At 37.6% G+C, this 21,919-nt stretch overlaps 2 protein-coding genes across 2 annotated transcripts; one reads left to right on the forward strand and one right to left on the reverse strand.

The window, feature by feature from the left end:
• Positions 1–96: 96 nt before the first annotated feature.
• On the reverse strand, positions 97–13,396 carry LOC137291869 (ribonuclease H1-like). Its single transcript, XM_067823411.1, has 8 exons — positions 13,232–13,396; positions 10,534–10,625; positions 9,327–9,602; positions 8,502–8,619; positions 5,322–5,376; positions 4,938–5,022; positions 4,458–4,582; positions 97–3,827 (listed from the first exon to the last, which is right to left on the reverse strand). The coding sequence occupies exons 1-8, from the start codon at positions 13,354–13,356 to the stop codon at positions 3,738–3,740; spliced, it is 966 nt and encodes a 321-aa protein (XP_067679512.1). The 5' UTR covers positions 13,357–13,396; the 3' UTR covers positions 97–3,737.
• A 314-nt stretch (positions 13,397–13,710) lies between these two features.
• On the forward strand, positions 13,711–19,662 carry LOC137291870 (small ribosomal subunit protein eS7-like). Its single transcript, XM_067823412.1, is given in 7 exon segments — positions 13,711–13,800; positions 14,876–14,950; positions 15,404–15,475; positions 15,746–15,886; positions 17,561–17,625; positions 18,455–18,605; positions 19,554–19,662. Coding segments are annotated over 7 exon segments (672 nt in total). The 3' UTR covers positions 19,632–19,662.
• Positions 19,663–21,919: the final 2,257 nt, after the last annotated feature.

The following is a 21,919-nucleotide window of genomic DNA, read 5'->3' on the forward strand; positions in this document are numbered from 1 at the left end:
AACGATCTTCACATCTCGAGAGCATTTAGTAAATGCATTTGTTCACGTAAAGTGAAACTTGCAATACTTTTTAAAACAGACCACGAAGTTACAAAATTTACACATCAGCACTTTAACAGTACTTTTATTCTGAGAAATTATAATTATGAAATGATGTGCATAAGCCTTACACAAGGTCAGATTAACACATTTTGGTTTTTGTAGTAACCTGTAGTCGAAAAAATAACATTCCATTCAGAAAGCTGCAAAATAATGACAAGATAATGAGAGGTTAAGCCAAACAGGTGCCCTCATGTCCTTTAAATGTGAATCCCCATATGCATATAACACATGATCAATACTCTGGTGGCCCAGCTGGTCTGAGTGAGTCAGCTGAGTTTCAGGAGACACTCAGCAATATTCCAACTATATGGAGAAGCTTGGAAGTACAGAAATACAGATTCTTGTACCATTGTCAACCCGGTACAATGGTACAAGAGTCTGTATCGAAACATCACTCTCACTAAATAAAGATGTTATCCATAAAGTTTGTCTATATTGCACATTTATATATTCCCCAGGTAAACCTGCTGACTGTCACTGTTTCCTCAGCTTCATCATTTGCGAATCCATTCAATCTGGCTCTTGCTCTAGGGTTGTAGACTGTATATTTAATTTACCTTTGTGCTTTGAGAGAATACACCTTGTTTGAGTCTGTGGTGTGTTGGTAGTCTATACTACTATATACTCTCCACGACTCGTTTACATTGGGGTAGTATATAACTAGGGTGATCGCCCCTTGGTAATGTGATGTGGGGCATGTAAACACTTCCATAATTGTTTTACCCCCGGTCTTCCATTTGAATGGACATCACACAGTTTGATGCTCATTTCTGAAGCAATATTTCATTCATTTATTCTAACGAGGGAGTTCATGCTGCAGACTGCATCAGTTGGGAAGAAGGCTAACCAGGTGTGATGCAGTTGTTAAATGAGTATCACCCTTGAATATAGTGACTGTACAGCATACATGATGTTGGAGAAAAGACTGATTCACCAATAAGAGGGAAATTTGAATTCAAACCCAGTAAGGCATATGGACAAAACAGAATTACAAGTACAGTTAATGTGATAGATTTATGACTATTCTCTGTGTCTCAAAGGCATAATGTTTGCAAAACACATTATCCAAGTAATCTGATGTGAAATAAAATCTGATATGTTGACTTTATGATAATGAAAAAACAAAAAAATTCAAAAACATTTTGTCAGAAAGTTTATTAATTAAGCTGTACTATTTCTACATGAAAACGAACCATGTAACATAACAAAAGAAAAATCAAACTGACTTGTAAGGCAACACTGTGCCATAAACATAAATGCTAGGCTTCATCATGTAATCATGTCAGCATGACTAGGTGAATAAAATCATGATATAATTTTTCTTTGTAGTCCATTTTATTCTGGGACGAGAAGGATTTGTCTGTTACGTGAAACAATGATGACTTGTTTGAAAACACTCAGTAACTGTAAGTCATTGTGAAACAGATACGCCTTACACTGAGGGGACATATCATCTTCCCAAGGCAATGGTGATAACTGATTGTGAAAGCCAGGTTCCAATGCTGACGAAATGGGCTGGAAATTTGTGGATTGATTGTAGAGCCACCAGAGGCTATTCCAAGTTATGTCTCTCTCCTACTGACAAGTCAGATTCCACCTTTCACATTGTTAGTATTGCCCTCAAACAAAATGGCAGAGCCCATTTAAAAATATGTGACTGCTGTGACTTGCAAATAACACCCACAGTGTTATAACTCAAGGAAAGCATCAGATCACTTGTGCACCTTGACAAGTAGCACATTCTGCAAATCCTGCAGTTTTCAGCAGAGCAGTTGATATGTTGTTAATCTTGGTTTCATTAAGCCGCTTTGATTGGACTATGCATAGACACATTAGACCAGCCAACCTAACTCCGTAATTCAAGCCCAGTTCATCTTTCATGGTCAGTTAACTGCCTTCTTACCTTGGGAAAATGGGAAAGATAATAAACCAGCCACATTAAAGCTGTGAAATTAGCCAATGTTTCCTTTACATAAAAATACAAAAAAAAGACTATACAAGTATTTCAAAGTACCTTTTCATTACTGTGTGTGATAAATCCTAACTCAAGAAGAAGAATATTCTGTGGACACAAGTGTATGTAACCAGTACTGAATAAAGTTTATTCAAATATGCCTTAAAACAATGTTTCTTTGACAGGCTTTTCACAAATTTGACAGTATTCATATGTATTGAAGAAAAATAAATTGTGCATGATAGAGCACATCAATGAGCCAGGCAGTAACTTAAGCCATATGACTACCATATATTTGACACCATAAACTAGGGTTCAAATTAAAAAGAACATGATTTTATTGCAGTTTTAGGAATATTCAAGCCGGGTAAACCAAAAATGTACTTCACACATAACAACGAGGGTAATCCAAACCAAACTTTACGCCACAAGCAAAAGCTTCAACTATCAGGCAACTCAACTGCCTCCTTTCCCCTCAGAAGCAAAACATTCTTATTTCATGTCATGATGGTTTCAGAAAATGTCAAAACTGATCAGCAAATGTTCATGGTCCAACACTGGATTCAGCAACATCATTTCCCCAGATGTAGTATTGCTATTGCTGTAAAACTGCTGAATGGGCAAAGTACTATCATTGTGTAAGTTATCCTGCTTGTTTGGTTCTTTAGGTTGGGCAGTGGGTACAGGTGCTACCCCTCCATCCCCCTCAACAATTTTTGCAGACTACTTCTTCTGCTAGTGCAAACCTTAATTAATTACTGCCCTGTTGTTTAAAAACTGGCAAGCTAAAGGCAGTAATTGTAAATGTAAAGAATTTGACCAAATGCCTCTCATTGTAAATGTAAAGAATTTGACCAAATGCGTCAGTATTTTCTTCTCATATAAACAGAATCTCTTCAAGGCAGTAGTACAGGAAGGGAAATGTTATACAAATCTTTGTACAAATTGATTAATGTCTATGAATCTAAATGAAGAGCAACACATGAACATGATATGTGTGAGTCATGTAAATAAGTACAACTCTAATGGACCGTCAACATTAACTACCGGTAGTATATTGTCTCTGTAACAACCAACATGTCAATACATGACCATGCACATCAATTATATGTTTGATAGGACCAGTACAACACTCTTGAGATTCAGGCATTTCAGTTCAAAATTATTTAATGCAGCAGTGACAGAACACTGAGTTTATTATCTCTTTATACTTGCCACAAAGGACCAGCTGCCAACCTTTATCTTGATCACAGTTTGCAAAAAATGTTACATAAATGCAATCATCCTGGTAATTCTAGCTATGATAACATAACATATGTGTATGAATTCATGAGAAATCTGATAACAATAAATGACATATACTACTCAAATAAAGGTAAGGACCACCTGACAAATCTGTCATGCCATAAGCTCTTGTAATAAGAAACAGCTGTTTCTTTACCTGTATTGAGTAGTATACAGTATATAGACTTCAAGTAACATAACCAAATATCTGCAGCAATCCAACCAAACCCATGCAACCTACAGTACAAGTATGCTATTGTACATACAAATGATGTATCATATAGAGCAAAATACAATATCGTATAAGCCATAGTAATTGAAAGCTTTCATACCAGTCACCACTATCTTGATTTATTGGAGTATTCATAGTGTTCTACTAAATGAACATTTTCAACTCCTAGTCAACAGATGGTTTCCTGGCTCCCTCATTAGCAAGTTTGTCTGCAGCCTCATTTCCAGGGTTACCTTGGTGCCCACGAACATGCATCTGTAACAAAGTACGTAAGTTTACAGCCTTGATGTAATAACTAAAAAACATCTCATTCTTGCTGTCAAACAGTAAACTTTTATAGCAGAGGATCCTTGAACATTTTAGAAAAGAACCTTCAATAACTGCAGCTTAATTCCTTATTTTATTTCAAAGTATTTTCTCTTTTGTTCAGTGAAAATGAAATATGTCAGTTACTGAGAACTCAGATACTTCAGTTAAATCAAATGGCAGGACTGAAAATTAATCCTCCAAATCTGTTATGTTTGAAGAACGTCCATTTTTCAAGACACAACAGATCAAGTTTGGTGATACTCATCATATCTGACTCCTTTAGATACTGTGGGGAAAAATAAGGGAACACACAAAAACACAAGAGTTCCTTTATTTTCTTCCCAGGTTTCTTCACAAGCTGTGTGATACATAGCTTCAGATAAATCATAGTAATTACTATTTTTTCCCTCAATATTGACCTCAGTCAGTTCTGCATAACCATCGATTAACTCATTTTATGGTCGAAAATATTTACATTCAAAGCTTTATTTGTTCTACCATTCTCATTATACCCATAATTATGCTTGTGGTAAAGATTTTATCTAGACGATCTGAATGGGTTGCCTTGATGCTCACCCATTTGACATTGATGCCTTGAAGGACCTCGTCCAGTTCCTGGATATCCTCCTTGTTAGCTACCTCCGTTCCAGCGGCAGTCTTCCATCCCTTCTTCTTCCACCCCTTCAACCACTTGGTGATGCCTGCACATAAACATGCTCACACTATATCCTCTACACATAGCTCTGAACTTTGCTTATTATGAGCAAACAATACTGAATCTAGTAACAATGGCAGGATATAACTATATCATGACACCATGTCATTGAAAACTAGAAACACCACAGTCTCTAGATGGGGCTCCCAAATAACAACACAAACAAATCAATTAATATTTCAAAATGGACTTCTAGAATATCTCTAGAAACTGATGATCCTTAATTAAAGTCTTTATTTTCTAACAATGTCCTGAAGTTCAAAACTACTAAAATCAAAATGTTATATCAGTTATTTCTCTTACCATTAAACTATGTGCAAATAAACTGAACAGTAACTCACAGTTGATAAGAAATTCACTGTCAGTATTGATCACCAAGTTCTTGAGACCCATTGACTTGGCCTGCCGCACAGCCTTGGCTGCTGCCTGAAGACAACATATCAGTCAATTATGTACAGTTTCATCCTCTGAAGAATGTCAGTTAGGAGATACTACATACAGGGTATTATATGTTATCTGCTGAGTAAGGGAGGGAGTCAGCGAGCAAGTTAGTTAGTTTGATTTTACATGGCTTTTAGCAATATTCCAGGAGTAGAGGGTACACCAGAAATAGGCTTCACATCATGTACCCATGTGGGGAATCAAACTCGGGTCATTTGTGTCAGCGAAACCTCTAACCAATGGGCTCCCCCTGTTATCTGTACAGACTAACTGTTAATACTCACATGTATCTCAGCTCTGTTATTTGTAGGTCTGCCACCCAGCCTTTCTGAACAATTACTGGAAACAAGCCCAACACTATATGTAATATGCCATTAAAACAAAACACATTTATAGACATGTCTGTATATACAGTGTTCCCAGAAATTATTGAGAAAAGCTTTGTTTTTTTCTAATGATGCTAAGATTGGAAAAAGGGCTTTCACTATGCACTAAGCATACTAAATAAGGGAGACAACTCTTGAAAGCTTAGAAGGCAGCTCATTACATCAAGAGTTATCTCCCTTGTCTGAGCAGACGGCTTCCTGTATTGACATGGCAGAATTTACCGCAAGAGAGAAAAGAAAGCTAATTCTAGATGATTTTGAAAGGGGTGAGGCTGATGCTAAAGTGTTAGCTTGTAGACATGGTATTCCTCTGTCTACAGTATACAGAACTTTGAAGAATATTCAAACAGGAACCGGGATAGAGCACAAAGCAGGGGCAGGTCGGCCTAGGAAATTCAGTGTTGTGGATCGCCGAAGACTTGGGCAGATTGTGAGTACGGGCAAATTGAAAAGTGTTGAGAACATCAGAAATGAAATGATTAGCAGAGGAAGTCCTCAGGTATGCAATGAAACAGTTAGGCAGGAATTACAGAGACTTAACTGGGTGAAAAAACGTGGAATTCCCTCGCCGTTGATGAAAGATGCACAAAAGGAAAAACGTTTAAACTGGTTTCGGGCTCATGAAAATCAAGATTGGGATAATGTTTTCTTTTCGGATGAAAGTTCTGTTTGGCTTTTCCCTAATTGTGTGAAAATTTGGACCAAAGATACTGTCAAACCTATCTACCAGCTACCAAAACATAGCCTGAAGTTTCACATGTGGGGTGGCATATCGGCTCGCGGAGTGACGCCATTGTGTGTTTTCACGGGAAACTTGACAAAAGAAAGATACGTTGACATTCTAAATGGTCACCTTCTTCCGACAGCACAAACATTGTATGAAGATGATTGGATTTTCCAGCATGATAATGACCCAAAACACACTACGCGCTACACAAAACAGTGGTTGTCGGGCGAAAATGTTCAAGTTTTAGACTGGCCCAGTTACAGCCCAGACCTAAACCCAATTGAGAATGTGTGGGGAGTCATGAAGGACAGAATAAACCAAAAGGGACTGAGAAATATTGAAGATATGAAGGTCGAGGTGGTCCAATATTGGGATACCCTGTCACACGATTACCTACAAACTTTGATGGGTAGTGTGCCTAGGCGTATTCAGGCATGCATTGCTGAGCGAGGAGGTCTAACAAAGTACTAAAACAAGACTGAGACTGTAAAAGCATGATGTTTTAACATGTTGATGTAAGTAAAACGCCAGAAGTTAATAAACGTAATGAGTTACATGACGCAACATGATTCTCAATAATTTCTGGGAATACTATAAGTTTTCTTTGATTTCTCGAATTATTGGTTTTAGTTACTGGAGCAGTCTAAGTAAACTTAGTCTCAGTACTTTTCGTTAACTCCACTACTGAGTCTAACAAAACAGTAATGGGAGGTAGTGTCAGGTAACCTTTGAGATTGACCGATCAGAACACAGCTTACCAAATCGTGAAAGTGGACATTCACACATACATTTAGAACTTTTACCATGGAAAGGTTTGTACCAGACGATTCCAATTGCTATTTTCCATACAATCGCTACTGGGTAATGCACATGGAGCATGCTACAATATTGTCAACAGTGATTAAACAGTCGCTGAAAATAGCGTTTTTATCAATACAGTCGTGCCCCGTTTATCCGAAACTATCCGGAAAACTCGCCTTCTGAACGAAAATTCCTTAAAATGAATTCATAACGTTGTAAAATTACTCACCTATCCGGCAATCCGGTTTCCGTAACCGTACTGTCATTTTTACATACAAAACACTAAATTATGTACATTCTTGTCTCGTATATCCGGATGGCTGAGCACCTATACGTTTACACACGCAATTACCGAGGGCCTCGCGTGACGTATCAAAGAAGTCGGCAGTCTTCTGAGTAGCAAGGTGACACTGAGTTAATTTTGAGGCGTGTCAATTTGTGGGTCACTATAATTAATTAATCCAGACTTGGACAGCTGTGAGCGAGAAGACAATTGCTAACTGCTTTCGTCATGTGGATATTATCCAATCAAATGATTACATGGCCTTGTCGGAACTTTGCGAAGCACTACGATCCTATGCACAAGTTGCAACTGCGACTGTTACTGCTGATGATCTTGTTAATGTCAACAGTGACGAACTGACCGGCGAAAGTCTTCGCTTTTCTACACAGCCAGTGCTAAAAGCTATGACTGATTTCTTCAAGCGAGCATTACTGCAAGAAAGGTATGAGACATTTTATGCATGCACTGATATTTGTTTATGTATCATCAATAAAGATTATGCCTGATGCCGACTATGTTCGTTTCCTTGTACGTTTCTTTGTACATATGGCCCGTGATTCAGATATCAGAAAATTCGCTTATCCGGACAATTTCAATAAAAACACAAGTGTTCGGATAAACGGGGCATGACTGTATTCATGATGTCATCTTACTTGTCAGTTAGCTAATGGTAACCATGTCATCAAAAGCCCTAAGCATATATAAACTGCAGGTCAAATACCTGTGTTTTATGCGGATTTTTGCTTATTGAGGGATCGGTGTCAGTGATCAGCGAATTTCTTAAGTCCTGCCAAACCCCAAACAGTAGCTGTTGTCTGACTGGTTTAGTCTGTTCAGCCTTCTCACGTTTGATTGGACAGTCACAGGTCACTCAAAAGATTACCTGACGCAACCTCCTACTAGATTTTGTTGAACTCAGTAGTTGAGTGTAACGAAAAGTACTGAGACTAAGTTTACTTAGTCCGTTACTGGAGTTGTGTTTCGTATCTAGTTTTTGTTTTCATTTCTTTAAATTTCTGTCCAGTTATTTCACATATACTTGTGATAAATACATCATTTTCAGATTGTTCAGTGTTACAAGTTGGCAATAACATAGTATATCTGCACCTCCCTGTTACTCACTAATTGCCAAGAAGTCCTGTAGGGCAACAGCATGAACAGCGATCTGTGCAATTGGGAGCTAACCACTAAGCCTAACCACCCAATCCCATTTGTCAACAAGATTTTAAGAGAAACATTAACACATTTACTAGCGTTGTGGACTTACTTCTTGTGTCCAGGGCCCCAGAAGACCCCTATCCCAGCCACTGCTCCCTTCTTGCCATTGTTGAAACATGCCCCGTCAGTGTAGACTGAGGGAGCACTGGGGTCAGTGAATGGAGTGCCTGTTCATGGAGAAAACTATCCTCAGAAATAATCACTGAATTAACTCTTAGGACATTTGCTTTCAGATGAGACTTTAATTTAGAAGACAAATAATCTTATGATATATGAAATGATATATTACTTTACCTTTAGAGCCAGTGTAATAGTCACTGCTAGCCTGCTAGCCTGAGGCTAGTAAAAATCTAGATGGGCCAGTAAATCTTCCAATCAGTGGCATGAAGGGCTAGTGAATTTGTGTGGGGTCATATTTGGAATATATCACTCTCTCCCCTGTTAAGCTATAAAGCTCTTATAAATTATGCAGAATTATGGTCTGAAAACTGGTATTTTAGCTTTTTGTAATCTTTTGGTTAGTTTCTACATTCATATTTTTGAGCTACTGAATAATTTTTTGGGCTAGTAACTTTCAGGCATAACTAGCCCGACTGACAAGCAAAATTTGGAAACAATTTTGCACACTGTTAAGAACTACTACTCACACCAGTTCAACATCAGTTCTGATGAATCTCCACTATACCCTTGATGCATCTACGGCTCGGCCCAGTGAATATATTACCTCCCTTTACTGGCTCTGCATTCTCATATGGGCTTCACATGGGGAACTGAACCCTGGTTTTCAACATGACAGGTGAATGCCGCAAACACTAAGCTACCATACCATATAAGGTTAGGGATCATATTTACAAATAAACTGAAGTGTACCCACCCGACCAGCCTGAAGCATCAGAGGAGTCTTCAGTTTTAAGTTTCTTGCTTCCTTTGTCCGATGGTCCATCGGAGCTGGATCTCTTTAGGCTGGACCCTGAAACTGCTTCTTCTAAAGTATCAATCTGCTCACAAAGAGTGGAATAGGTTGATGTCATCTGTTCCAACTGACCCTGTAGTTTTTTGGCTGTTTTACGTACTGAGTTCAAGGCAGCTGTAGCTTTAGAGTCTGCCATACTTGGCATAGAATAAAAGCGATTTGAAAAGGCACTTTCACCTGGGACAAGAAAAGAAAAATGAAGTAGTAACATCAGTTTTGCTTAAATTTTTTACAAAAAATAAAGTCTGATCTAAAAGATAAACTGTCCAGTTTAAACTAACAAATATACACATCAGTGTTTCATATTAATTCATTAGTCAAGGACACTGGATTGTAATCCATGGTGTCTTACTTGTACATTAATGCAGTGATGATATTAAACACATCCTTTTGAAAGTCAATATCCTGAAAATGTCCTTGTGCAATTTGTCTAGCAAAATCATCTAAAAGGTATATAACAGATTCAAACATCTTTTTACAAACAAACTGTACAAGCATGCAAGTACAAATGGCTGCAACTTGGATACAAACACAATACTATGATAACCTGCTCGTAGTGGTTTCAGTGGTCAAAGGTTTCAGTGAAAGTTGTTAAGATCGAAACATACTTGCAGGTACATGGTATTACTGCCTCCATCAAACAATAAGGAGATTGTCCAGCTAGAACTGTATGTACTTATGCAGGGTGTGGTTTGTATACATTTGATTACCATAGGGCATGATTCTGGGTACGTACAAATAAGCCTCTCTTTGTACATATACAGAAGCCACAGTCCTATTTTAATTAATGCATGAACATCCCATCCTGTAAACACACCTTGAAGGTGGACAATGCCTCAGATAGTGCCCATACATCATTATGCAAACACAGTCTTCACTGAAAACAATACTGTCACTGGTCAGTTTCCTAGAAAATGAACCATTAAGTAACTATCATATTTTCAACATTTTCAATTCTGAAAATAATTGAAGGAAAACAAAGTTGAAATTCTGTGGATAGTGAACAAAGAAAAGAATTTGCGTAAAGTAATACTAATGATCAAACTATTCATTCAACAACTTATTTGCCTTTGATCTATGAAGCAATTCAATTACCAGTTTTACTCACCCGAATTAATAAACTCTAGGGCTAGATCTTCAGTTGCAAATTTCTTGTACCTTGCACTGGGAAATTCAGATACTTGTGCCTTACACTCCAACCTAAAACATAAAAAGATCAGTAGTACCTAAGGAATGCTTTGTCCACTCATGAACCATAAAGATGACTGGTAAAATAATACTAATAAATAATAAAATAATCACTTGGCTTCCTTTATGCAATCTGTGGGAATAATCGTATGATGAAAGCATGTACTTCATGAGTCATTACCTGTACATTCAATATTGTACACATTTTAAAGTACATGTACACTATTTTCTATTCAAATGGGTTTGTGAGGTCTAAAAAAATATAATTTCATTTCATTGTTGAGCATGCATGCATGCATGCATGTATGTATAAAATTGGATGCAGAAAAGAATGTATAATACATCCCATTAGTAATGTAATAATTCATCAATAGTATCAATGTCTGCAAATATGCAATATGATTGCATCGATAGAAAACAGATTTAGGCAATATATCAGGATATTTATGCTGTGTCAGAGGGTCCATCGATGTATCCCCATGAGAGACAATATATCTCATATAACTTCAATACTACTTACAGTTGTAAGGAGTATTGCATTAAGTATAGAGGAGAGTCTTTGAAATTCACTTGAATTCTAAAAACGTATTGAAATATATTAAGTGAAAGAATGTGAACATTTTTCAAAATCTGTGAATATTTGTCTTCAAGTAATTAAAGTATGTCTAACAACTATGTACAATGTCTCAGCTTTGTGTTGGAGGAAAAAAAGGAGAGGATGAAAATTTGAAAGCATACCAAGAGTTTTCTTCAGTTGTTATGAATTTTGATATAAATTACACTGAATTATTTGTGAAAACATTGCTGCAGAAACACATCTTCTAAACAGCCCAAGGTGAGTGAGTGAGTTTAGTTTTACACCGCACTCAACCATATTCCAGTTGTAAATAATGGAGTCAGGACCAAACAATCCAGTGATCACCAGCACAAGCATCGATCTGCGCAACTGGGAACCAATGACATGTGTCAACCAAGTCAGCGAGTCTGACCACTCAATCCTGTTAGTCGCCTCTTACGACAAGCATCATCACCTTTCATGGCAAGCATGGGATGCTGAAGGCCTAACTTCACAGGTCAAACAGCCTGAGGGAAACTTCAGATTAAAATTTATAGTAGTAGTAGTTCTTTATTTTAGCTTCATCTTGTACATACATAAAATGTACATTTACACATAAATTTATAGAGCTGTGCATGCACCATATACCAGAAATCTATAAGCGTCATAAAGTGTCATAAGTATTAAACATGGATAAAATGAGTAAAATAACTACATAAAATTATACAGGTGAAATAAAACACATACAAGCACATACATAGTATCCATGGTCAACAGACAGTCACACCGAGATACACTAGCACAGATGTTATAAATCAGATCAAGGTATACTTAATATGTGTGAATGTACTTTTGATCACTGGATTATCTGGTCCGGACCCATTTTTTTATAGATCATATGGCTGGAATATTGATGAGTGTGGCGTAAAACTAAAGTCATTCACTCATTCAGCATTACATACTTAACCTTTATTAGATGTAAAGCTTTTCAAGTGTGTGTGTGTGTGCCTGTGTCACTAGTTCAGTATAACAACTGAAGTTTCCATAACTTTAGCAATCATATCTGTTCTGTTTTTACAAACTGGAAGGTATCAGGATACGTATTGTAATGCCACCATTGCATCGTGATGATACTTGTCTTCCAAGTTCCTTGCTAATACTTTCATGAAATATCGTCTTGCCTCATAAACTGGTATTGGGATATTGTCTTGCCGCTTAGGCCACAATACAGAGCTCTACATATCATGGGATGAACAATGACATTCACTGTACCCATGTCATGAGAAGGGTTATAAAGGCCCAGACGATATAGAGATTATGTGATCTACCAGTACTGTATGCTGTCCCAATTCATTACTTCAAAGGACATTCATATTCCTGCAGTGTAAAGTGTGAGACACACAAAATGACACAATTCTTAGAAAATACAAAGCAAGGGTTCTGTAAGTAACATTCATAACAATACATATCGAAATAATTATAATATTCTGTTAGATATCAGTATTTGCACAAAACATATCCGCCAGTGTCCAAACGGAAGGACCACACCCAAACACATGTGGTGTCATTAACAATGTAATCAATTATATATCGCCCCTAGACCATATTTCATGGGGTGGCAGCCGCAATCGTCAAGTGGAAGAAATTGTTGCTGACTATATCTATAAGCAGTAATACAAACAATACACACTAAATGTACGTAGGCCGAGTGCAGTTCCTTTTGCTCCCTCTGTCCTTTGGCGCCAAGAAGCGTGTATCACATTCCCCACTTCCAGTTCAGGCTGACCTACCTCTGCTTTATATAGCTAACGCCTACGCTACACACTTCAAAGTCTGTACCGGTTACTTACTATTTGGAAAGAGTCACAATATTATGTCTGATCGAGGGAGCTATAGTGTTACCAGTATTTGGTCTTCAAGAATCTTCTCGTTCTGAAGCAAAGTCTGACGCATAAACCGATCTACTTTCGGTATTTCCTAATTATTTCCTAGTTTCGATGTTATGCTCTAATTTAAACGGAAACTTTAGAGTCAGTGAACCATGTCATAAAACGTCTGTTACCATGATTTATATATTCCTGGATTTCTTCCAACTCTGACAGCATAAAACATACTATTCCTAAAGAAATGGTAACTTTCTGTTGCGAATTTTATGCCCACTACGAATGATCGAGCCCACGAGGACATTCGTAGCAGACAGCTTCTGCATCGGTACTACTGTCTTAACAACTAACTTACATTGTTACGAACACCTCTTTAATATTCATGTTAAATACCTTCATGAACTTTCAGCAATTGTTTGATAAAAACTAACACATTTGAATTTTTGAAATGAAAATAGCTTTGTCCCACGGGCGTCAAAACAGTCAATTTGTAACAGAAAAGATTTTATTTACAGTTCTATGAGTTGGTTTGGAAAATAGTATTTGCGTTTATGCGGCATGAAGAAATATATTTTTAAAACAAGCCATGAAAGGCCAAATTACTCCATTATATTTGTACAATTATGAAACTTATGAAAAAAAAACAACTTTAACATTGATGGTACATTAGTGATCATCGTCAACCGGAACTCACATTCACTGCGCACCTGACTTTGACGGTCCTTTTCCGCCGTCGCCATTGCCGAGGGTTAGTGAATGTCATTGGGACCAAGATATATTATCAAAATAAACCACAAATTCATGAATCTTATGTAGAATCATTGCCCAGCCATGTGCAGAAATGCAAGTCCAAACCATCGGATTAAGATTGTGACGTAGATGTTTAGCTATAAGAGAGATGTACCGTGGATTAGTCCGGACTCCTCATTCATTTGCACATGTTTATCCAAGAAATCCGAACAGCATTTGTCAAAGCAGCACGTTCCATGTTCTCCACATGTTCACGGGTAGCTTGAGTAGGACAGATTTCACTGAAAATAATCATGGCTTAATCATCGTTTTCAAAATAATGCAGGAATCTCGTCAATGATGGATCACAAGATTAGCAAACACTGATCTTTATCCTAATAATATCTGTAGTGGGAGCAAGTAAATACTGGCAAACGTAAGGACGCAACAGGTGTAATTCAGGTGCAACAGTATACAATGCACTTTTACAAGGGCATGTCTTTAATGTATGAATTGAATGTTTGTTAGAATGCTTGAACGGAACAGGACTTCTGTCATGCCATAATGAAATCATGCCACACTCTGTGTGTGATGTTTATATATCCTAATTCAGACACAATCGGTCCATTGAAGATGTGCCATAAACACATTACCACTGTATACATATATGATAACAATTCACACTTCCATAACACACTCTAACAGTGCTGAAACTGAAAGTGTTGTCAGTATGCATGCACATGGAATGGACTTCAGCGCTACATAAATTACCACATATATATACACACCCAGATATAAGTGGGGAGTTCTGTTGATATACAGTTTTTGTATTATTAATGTGAGTGACGATTTGGTATAGCTGCTGACACTGTTGTTAAACATCACTTGTTTCATAATGGTGTTAGCAGCTACACTGAAACTGTTACTTTACATATTATTGATTGCTCACATTGTTTAGATTGTTTAAAAGTGATGATTCTCTCTTGTAAAGTTACAAAGAGGGTGTCAGTTCAGATTTTGGTATTTTCAATTACAGAAGTAGGTCCCACTTGGAATAATATGCAAGTGATTGAACAATTTTTCTTGGATTTCAGATGTATTCGGCTAGCGCTAAAATCATCAAACCCCAAGGGGAGAAACCTGATGACTTTGAGTCATCAATCTCTCAGGTATGTTTCAAATTACACTTCCTGTTTACTACCTGTAGGTGTTGTACAGTTGTATTTTTGATTAGGCAAGTTTTCATTATTGTTAGTTTACCAAGATCCATTTGCTATTAATAATCCCTCAGTTTCATAGTTAATGGCTAAATATCTGTTCAAAAAACATAAATATTTCTCTCTCTCTCTCTCTCTCTTTCTCTCTCTCTCTCTCTCTCTCTCACACACACACACACACAGAGACACACACACAAAATGATCTGACTGAAGGACCTCATTTCATTTAGTGTTCCTTTGTCTTCTGGTTTGGAAATAGCAGAGGGGTTTGATTCAGTGTTCTATGTTAACATGTGTAATAGTCTTTAATTGTTTTTCTTTGTTTTAGAAACTGTTGTTTCTTCAGCATTTTGCTAAATTAATCAGTGTCAGCATGGTCAGTTCTTTTTTTTCTTTGTACAACAGGCTCTGCTTGAGCTGGAGATGAACAGTGACCTGAAGGCTCAACTTAGGGAACTCTTCATCACTGGAGCCAAGGTGAACTTCAACATCATGCCTTGTCTTCAAATTATTCCTTAACACATGTCAACAGTTTTGACTAAACTCAATTTGGAAATTCATTCAGTACAATAGTAAAAACATTTTTGGTAAACATTCAGTATTTACTTCCCATAATTTACAAACACTGCATGTTTTTCTTTCCTTGGATAAATATATAGTGTTATGATTGGGGATTGTCTTATGATTGTGCTGAATGTATTTTACGATTATCAGTTTGATGTAAATGTTTGCTGTTGGTTCATCCAGGAAATAGATGTCCAAGGCAAGAAAGCCATCATTATCTTTGTGCCAGTGCCACAGCTGAGACAATACCAGAAGATCCAGACCCGTCTTGTCAGAGAGCTGGAAAAGAAATTCAGTGGCAAACATGTCGTGTTCATTGCACAGGTTTGTTTTCACTGTCCAGCTTTCAACATCCTTACAGTGTTTTGTTTCTTTGAGGATTTACCTCTCCTGGTTTTTTTTGGGGTGTGTGACTGGTGAGCGGAGATCATGTTGCAAGAAGCAAAAGAATTCAGTGTTTACAATATGACCTTCCATCTGAACATTAATCTGTAGTGTGACCACTGACTTCCCAAGTGTGTGTGTTTTTTCACACAAAAATGAAATCATTCAGATGTTTCATGTTGCCTAAGTCTTCAAACTTTGACAATTTGGAATTTCTTCAGATAATAAACATATATTCTGTATTGGGACCCAAGTGATAGGCACTGCAGTTTAACTGAAGCTTTGCCTCAAAATATGAGTTTACATGACCTAAGGTAATACATTTTCCCATGCTTAGGCCATTACTTGGGCATGTTAGAAACATTTCTAGAATTGTTAGCATCATGCTCGTGCTCATGGATTTCACAAATAGACAACGTCTGAAAGCAGTATTACATTGGACATTCCTCCAGCATTAACCTTACACCTTGAGATATTAAGGGAATACTGTTTAAAGGTTGTTAAAACCAGTCCAAAAGTTTTAATCTAAGATGCTTCAGTGAAAGATCAAAGGCGCTGACAATACTTTATCAGACGATAATATGCACTTTTTGCGTTGCGTCACAATGTGTTGACGTCACTGCACCATTCCAGTCTGCATTACAGATCCGTGAAGGTCCAGGGTTTGAATAGGCCTTCAGCAACCCATGCCTGCCATAAAAGCCGACTATGCTTGTCTTAAGAGGCGACCAACGGGATCGGGTGGTCAGGCTCGCTGACTTAGTTGACAAGTGTCATCGGTTCCCAATTGCGCAGATCGATGCTCATGTTGATCACTGGATTGTCTGGTCCAGACTCCATTATTTACAGACCGCTGCCATATAGCTGGAATATTGCTGGGTGCGGCGTAAAACTAAACTCACTCACTTTTACATTACATGACAATGTAACTGATGTCACGATGGATGTCAGTTGCCATCGCCTCGCACAGCCTCCCACTGTAAACTACTTTGTCGCATCCCATTTCTTGGTTTGCAGTTGCATGAAACAGCTAACATCACTGGTGGAAACATTATGTTTATGTTTTCCGAAGGATAAAATGTCTCATAGTACGACTCAAAATTTTACAGAGACATGGTAATGTTTGCAATGTTTACATTCCCACAATGCAATCTTGGGATGTCGCATGACTAGTCATATTCACCTGAATGTACGGATCTAGACTTGATATGTTGAAATGAGACGGTCATATTGCCTTGTAGGGTTTACGAGAATCAGATATAATTTTAAATGAACTTGAGAAGATATTTAACCCGAACATAAACCGTCACCAAACTGTTCATCATTTGTTTTTCTAGTAAAGTTTGTCTTAAAGTAGGGGGCCGACACGTCAAAAGAACAGCGTGTCAGTTAGCCTTGTGTGAGGATTCTTAATTTAGGTCACAGACACCGTCATTTGTTTTCTGCCGTAGATCAATCGAAATTAGGCTTAGAAATTATTAGGAAAGAAATACAGTTTGTTCTACCATCATGTGTAGTGTAATAAAGCACACTTTTGCCCTGAACTATTATAGCTAAAGCACTATACATGGTGGTAGAACAAACTGTATTTTTAAATGTGTAATCTTGTTTCAGAGGAGGATATTGCCGAAGCCTACGAGGAAGAATAAGGGGAAACTAAAGCAGAAGCGACCAAGGAGGTAAGATGCTTTTGGATGCATCAAGTCTCCATTTTTTTAATGGCATAGTTGAGGGCTTTTCATTATTTTTAAAAACCATGATGACACGCCCGGAAAAAAGTTAACCATCCGTTGGTTTTATTTGCAACCTATTTTGCACACCTAAACTTAACAGCTAGACTGGAAAGGGAACTAGTCCATGAAGCAGAGTGCCTCTGATCTGAAAAAAAAATGTGATAAAATTTACACTACTGACTAGGTGTACTCTAGTGTCAACATTTTAACAGTCCCTGTTTTGAGAGATCAGGGCCTCACTTGCACAAAGCAATCTTAGCACTACAATGATGGTAACTCCTGTTCTCCAACATAGGATTAAGATAGTCATAGCACTAAGATCTCTTTGTGCAAGTGGGCCCTGAGCTCTAAGGCTGCCAAAGTGGCATATAATTTTTTAATCTAGGTCTTTGAAATAATACAGCTTAATGTATTTCCTGTTAGTATCCATACACTTCATGTGATAAATAGTGACCTTGCTGTTTATTTGCTTTTGTCTGTAGGAAATGTTTCCAGTTTGCTATAGGCTAAATGAAAAAGGTAAAATGTTTCATGGGCATTGCTACTTGTACGCATAACAATTTTTCATCGCCATTTAAAAAAATAATTTTGCCTTGGTCACGCCCCAATCATCCACGAAAATGTGTTCCTCTCTCGTCACATTTTTTCTAAAAAAAAATTAGAGAGAAAAAACAGTCCTACTGCCTGCATCACTTTTGACAAAAAATATGCCCAAGAAACGTACTTTTTTCAAGAAGTCTTGCATGTTTGTTTGATTATCTCCCTTGGTATTCAGCCGTACCTTGACAGCAGTACACGACAGTATCTTGGAGGATCTCTGCTTCCCTGCTGAGATAGTTGGCAAGAGGATCCGCATCAAGCTGGATGGAAGTAGACTCATCAAGGTTCACCTTGACAAAAACCAGCAGACAAACATTGAACACAAGGTAAAAATCACTTGGCTCATTATTTCAGATGGGATTTGGAGGCAGAAGTCTTCAGAACAATGATTTTTGTCAAGTTGTTGGGTTTTTCAGAAGCTAAGGTTGATATGGCAGATTGTGACTATACATTTTTAAAGGTGGATCATTGTTCTTGCCAGTGAAAATGGCTTTAGTTTGTGTTGTCCCCACCACTGTGGTATATCTGGAATAATATTGACTAGTTGAAACAGTCACTCATCCTGTTTAAATATGAAGACCCAGATTGAAATAGGTCTTCAGCAACCCATGCTTTCGTAAGAGGTTGGTAATTTGATTGTATGGTCTGACTCACTGACATTGTAAACACACAGAGCATTGTATCCAATTTGCTTAGATGGATGTTCGTGATATCAATCAGGATTGTGTGATCCAGACTCGTTTGTTTTTACAGATCACTGTCACAGAGCTGGAATATTGTATTAAACAATCAATAAAGATTGATCCTTTTCATTTCTTACAAAGGCACACAGTAATTATTCAGAGATGTATGATTTTTTTACCCATATACACTGTTCGAAGAAATATGAAAGTAGATGGTAGGGCCAACAGTACTTTGGACTAACATTCCATTAGGAGAGAATGCACACTATGGTTGTGTTTAATGTTTATCAATCTTGATTGTTTGACAACACAAGTATCAAACAGATAAAACTCTTACTTAACAGCATTTTGATTTTGATTTTGATATATCTTTTATGATTTTGGTGGCTCAGTCTCTTCAGTTGGCATTATTGTTAATCCCTTTTCTTTCTTTCCTAAAATGCATGTTCCTTGTTTCACAGTGATAGGAGCATTCAACTGAGACAGTCATTCAATCACTTTTGAAACAAAGCCCCAAGTGTTTGGGGCTGTTAATCTGTTTTCCAAGGGTGTATCGTATACATTTTACTCAGGATGTGTCTTCTGTTGCAGATGGAGACTTTCACAGCAGTTTACAAGAAGTTGACAGGCAAAGATGTGAACTTTGAATTCCCAGAATATGTGCTGTGAGGAAAATAATGTATAAACTTGGGAAGTAAAACTGTTTTTGTTTTTTTGTTGAGGTATTAGTTGATTAGGCTTTAATTAGTTCTTTTGATTTATTGACTTTATTGAAGATAAAATGTTAATGTAAGTTATAAATACACAATTAGCCATATTATTTTAAGTTATTAACAAGCCCCAGATGTTCATGCAATTTTGTGGGGAGGGGTCTTCGCCTGTGGGGTAGCTTAGTGGTTAAAGTGTTCACTTGTTATGCCCAAGACCCAGATTCCCCACATTTGTATAATGTGTGAACCCCAATTCTGCTTGTCCTCTACTGTCATATTGCTGAAAGCAGAGTAAACTCATACTCACTCACTATTATGATACATACAGATTGAATTGGATTAACAGATTACCATGACTCCTTAACTTGACATTTAATGAACAGGAGTTACAATTCCCAAGCTATTTTCACACAGCACATGAAAACACTGTGTCATTTCTACTGATTACCAGTCTTCAGTTTGTGGTAGCTGCAAGTCATATCAATTCCACTTCCATATTCGGAAGTTATTGGAGGTTGCCCAGATCTACACTGTAACTTGCAAGCTCAAGTTTATAAGGTGCATGCCAAGGCAATCAGTAAGTCAGAAACCCAGGATAGCGTTGCCATTGGTGATGTTGCATGGGTTTTTTTTAAATTACTAACTCTAGTGGCGTGAAAGAGAATTATAATATTAGAGTTAGACCACGAAGACTATAAAGACACCTTCCTGATACTTTTTGTAAACGCTGTGCCAGGCCACCCGTTAGATGTGTGACAGTATGAATTGACAGTTGCTGCGTGTCTGTCTTCCAGTACTAGTTAGGGTGTGAGAACAAAGACTGAACAGGCAATAATAATTTAATAAATCCAGCAGACATAGCTAAAAAGATGGTAGCTGGATGGTGAAAAAGTATGGGCATGTTAAGGTAATTAACTGTTTGCCAGGGGTGATGCACAGAACCCAATCAATGACATCCAGCTTCTGGCTGATGCAGCTAAAGTTGATGTATTTGTCATTATTAAACATATCATACATATTTATACTTTTAAATGTTGAAAAGATTCAATAGTATTTGAGGATGGAGAGTGGGTAGTTACCTCAAGTTGTGCATATTTCACCTTCTGTCAATGTTTTCATGCCTTGATCTGATTTTAGTGAGGCAGCTGGAAACCACTCTCACTTATTTCCTCCAGTTGAGTATAAAAGACGGACAGTGAATTGTGTCATCAAGGTTCATTGAAAAATGCATCTTTCATATTTTAGTAAAATAGTTTTCTGAAACACGTAAGTTCAGTTACGTCCTTCCATTCGATATTTGCCTTTGACAAAGATCGCATGACCTGACAACCTTGTTTGACATACTATTATTAAATATGGGCCCACTCACTACCTGCTGAAATCGACCTGATAAACAGATTATCCTGTAGGTGGGAGTAGGTCAGAAACAGGTACTCGAGTAGGAGGCGGGTGGGAGCATTACTTGAGTACCAACATTCTTCTCGGGTACTCGTCCAAGGAGAGTTATCTCCCCTCTCACTCCATGTGTACTGTTGTTACGAACAAGGCAGAGCATTCACGCTCAAATTGTTGGTCTTATTTGAAGCTAATTGAAGACCAGATGAAATCAGAATGCTTCTTATGTGGCCTAAAAACTTTCGTTCAAGGGTGGCACGACCTCAAGTATGAGGAACCATCTCAAGATGAAGCATAAATTTACATTTCATATGCCCGCCTTGACATCGACACAAAAGCAGACTACCTTGGGCAGTTTTGTCAAAAAGGTACAATACGATAGTTCCGAATTTCAGATACATTCATGTCGACAACATGGAACTCAGAATTAGCAAGCATTATAAAATGACCGAAGGTCGAAAATTACGTCTTCTTGGAGGTTACAGAGAGGAGCGAGTGGTGACGAGTGAATGTGTGAAGCCCATTTCAGGTGTTTTCCATCCCGATATTGCTGGAATATTGCTAAACTCACTCGCTCAGGTGCGGTGTTGTTCGAACTAAACTAAACGGTCCTGTTGACCTACATTCTTTCTTATGTAATTAAGTGTGTATTGGAACATAAGTCCTATGTGTTAAAGAACAGACCGGTACATAATGACTTACTATTTCAAAAGCTCATGTCACGTGAATATCCAGTTCAAATTCCATGGAGTGCGATTAGTGCCATAAAACGATTACCATCCACGTCGCTGAAACTTTCGTCAATATCCAACAACGTCGCAGCTGTTATATCACGGGTGTAATAACGGTACA

This window comes from Haliotis asinina, chromosome 7, assembly GCF_037392515.1.
Source record: "Haliotis asinina isolate JCU_RB_2024 chromosome 7, JCU_Hal_asi_v2, whole genome shotgun sequence".
Taxonomy (NCBI): domain Eukaryota; kingdom Metazoa; phylum Mollusca; class Gastropoda; order Lepetellida; family Haliotidae; genus Haliotis; species Haliotis asinina.

Bases quoted from the DNA above. Each gene is read 5' to 3' on its own strand.
- LOC137291869 (XM_067823411.1), bottom strand. From the start codon at position 13,356: ATGTCCTCGTGGGCTCGATCATTCGTAGTGGGCATAAAATTCGCAACA. The intron at 8,620-9,326 runs GTGGGTACACTT...CTCCATGAACAG, and splicing joins TGATGCTTCAGGCTGGTCGG to GCACTCCATTCACTGACCCC. The intron at 3,828-4,457 runs GTGAGCATCAAG...ACTTTGTTACAG, and splicing joins AAGGCATCAATGTCAAATGG to ATGCATGTTCGTGGGCACCA.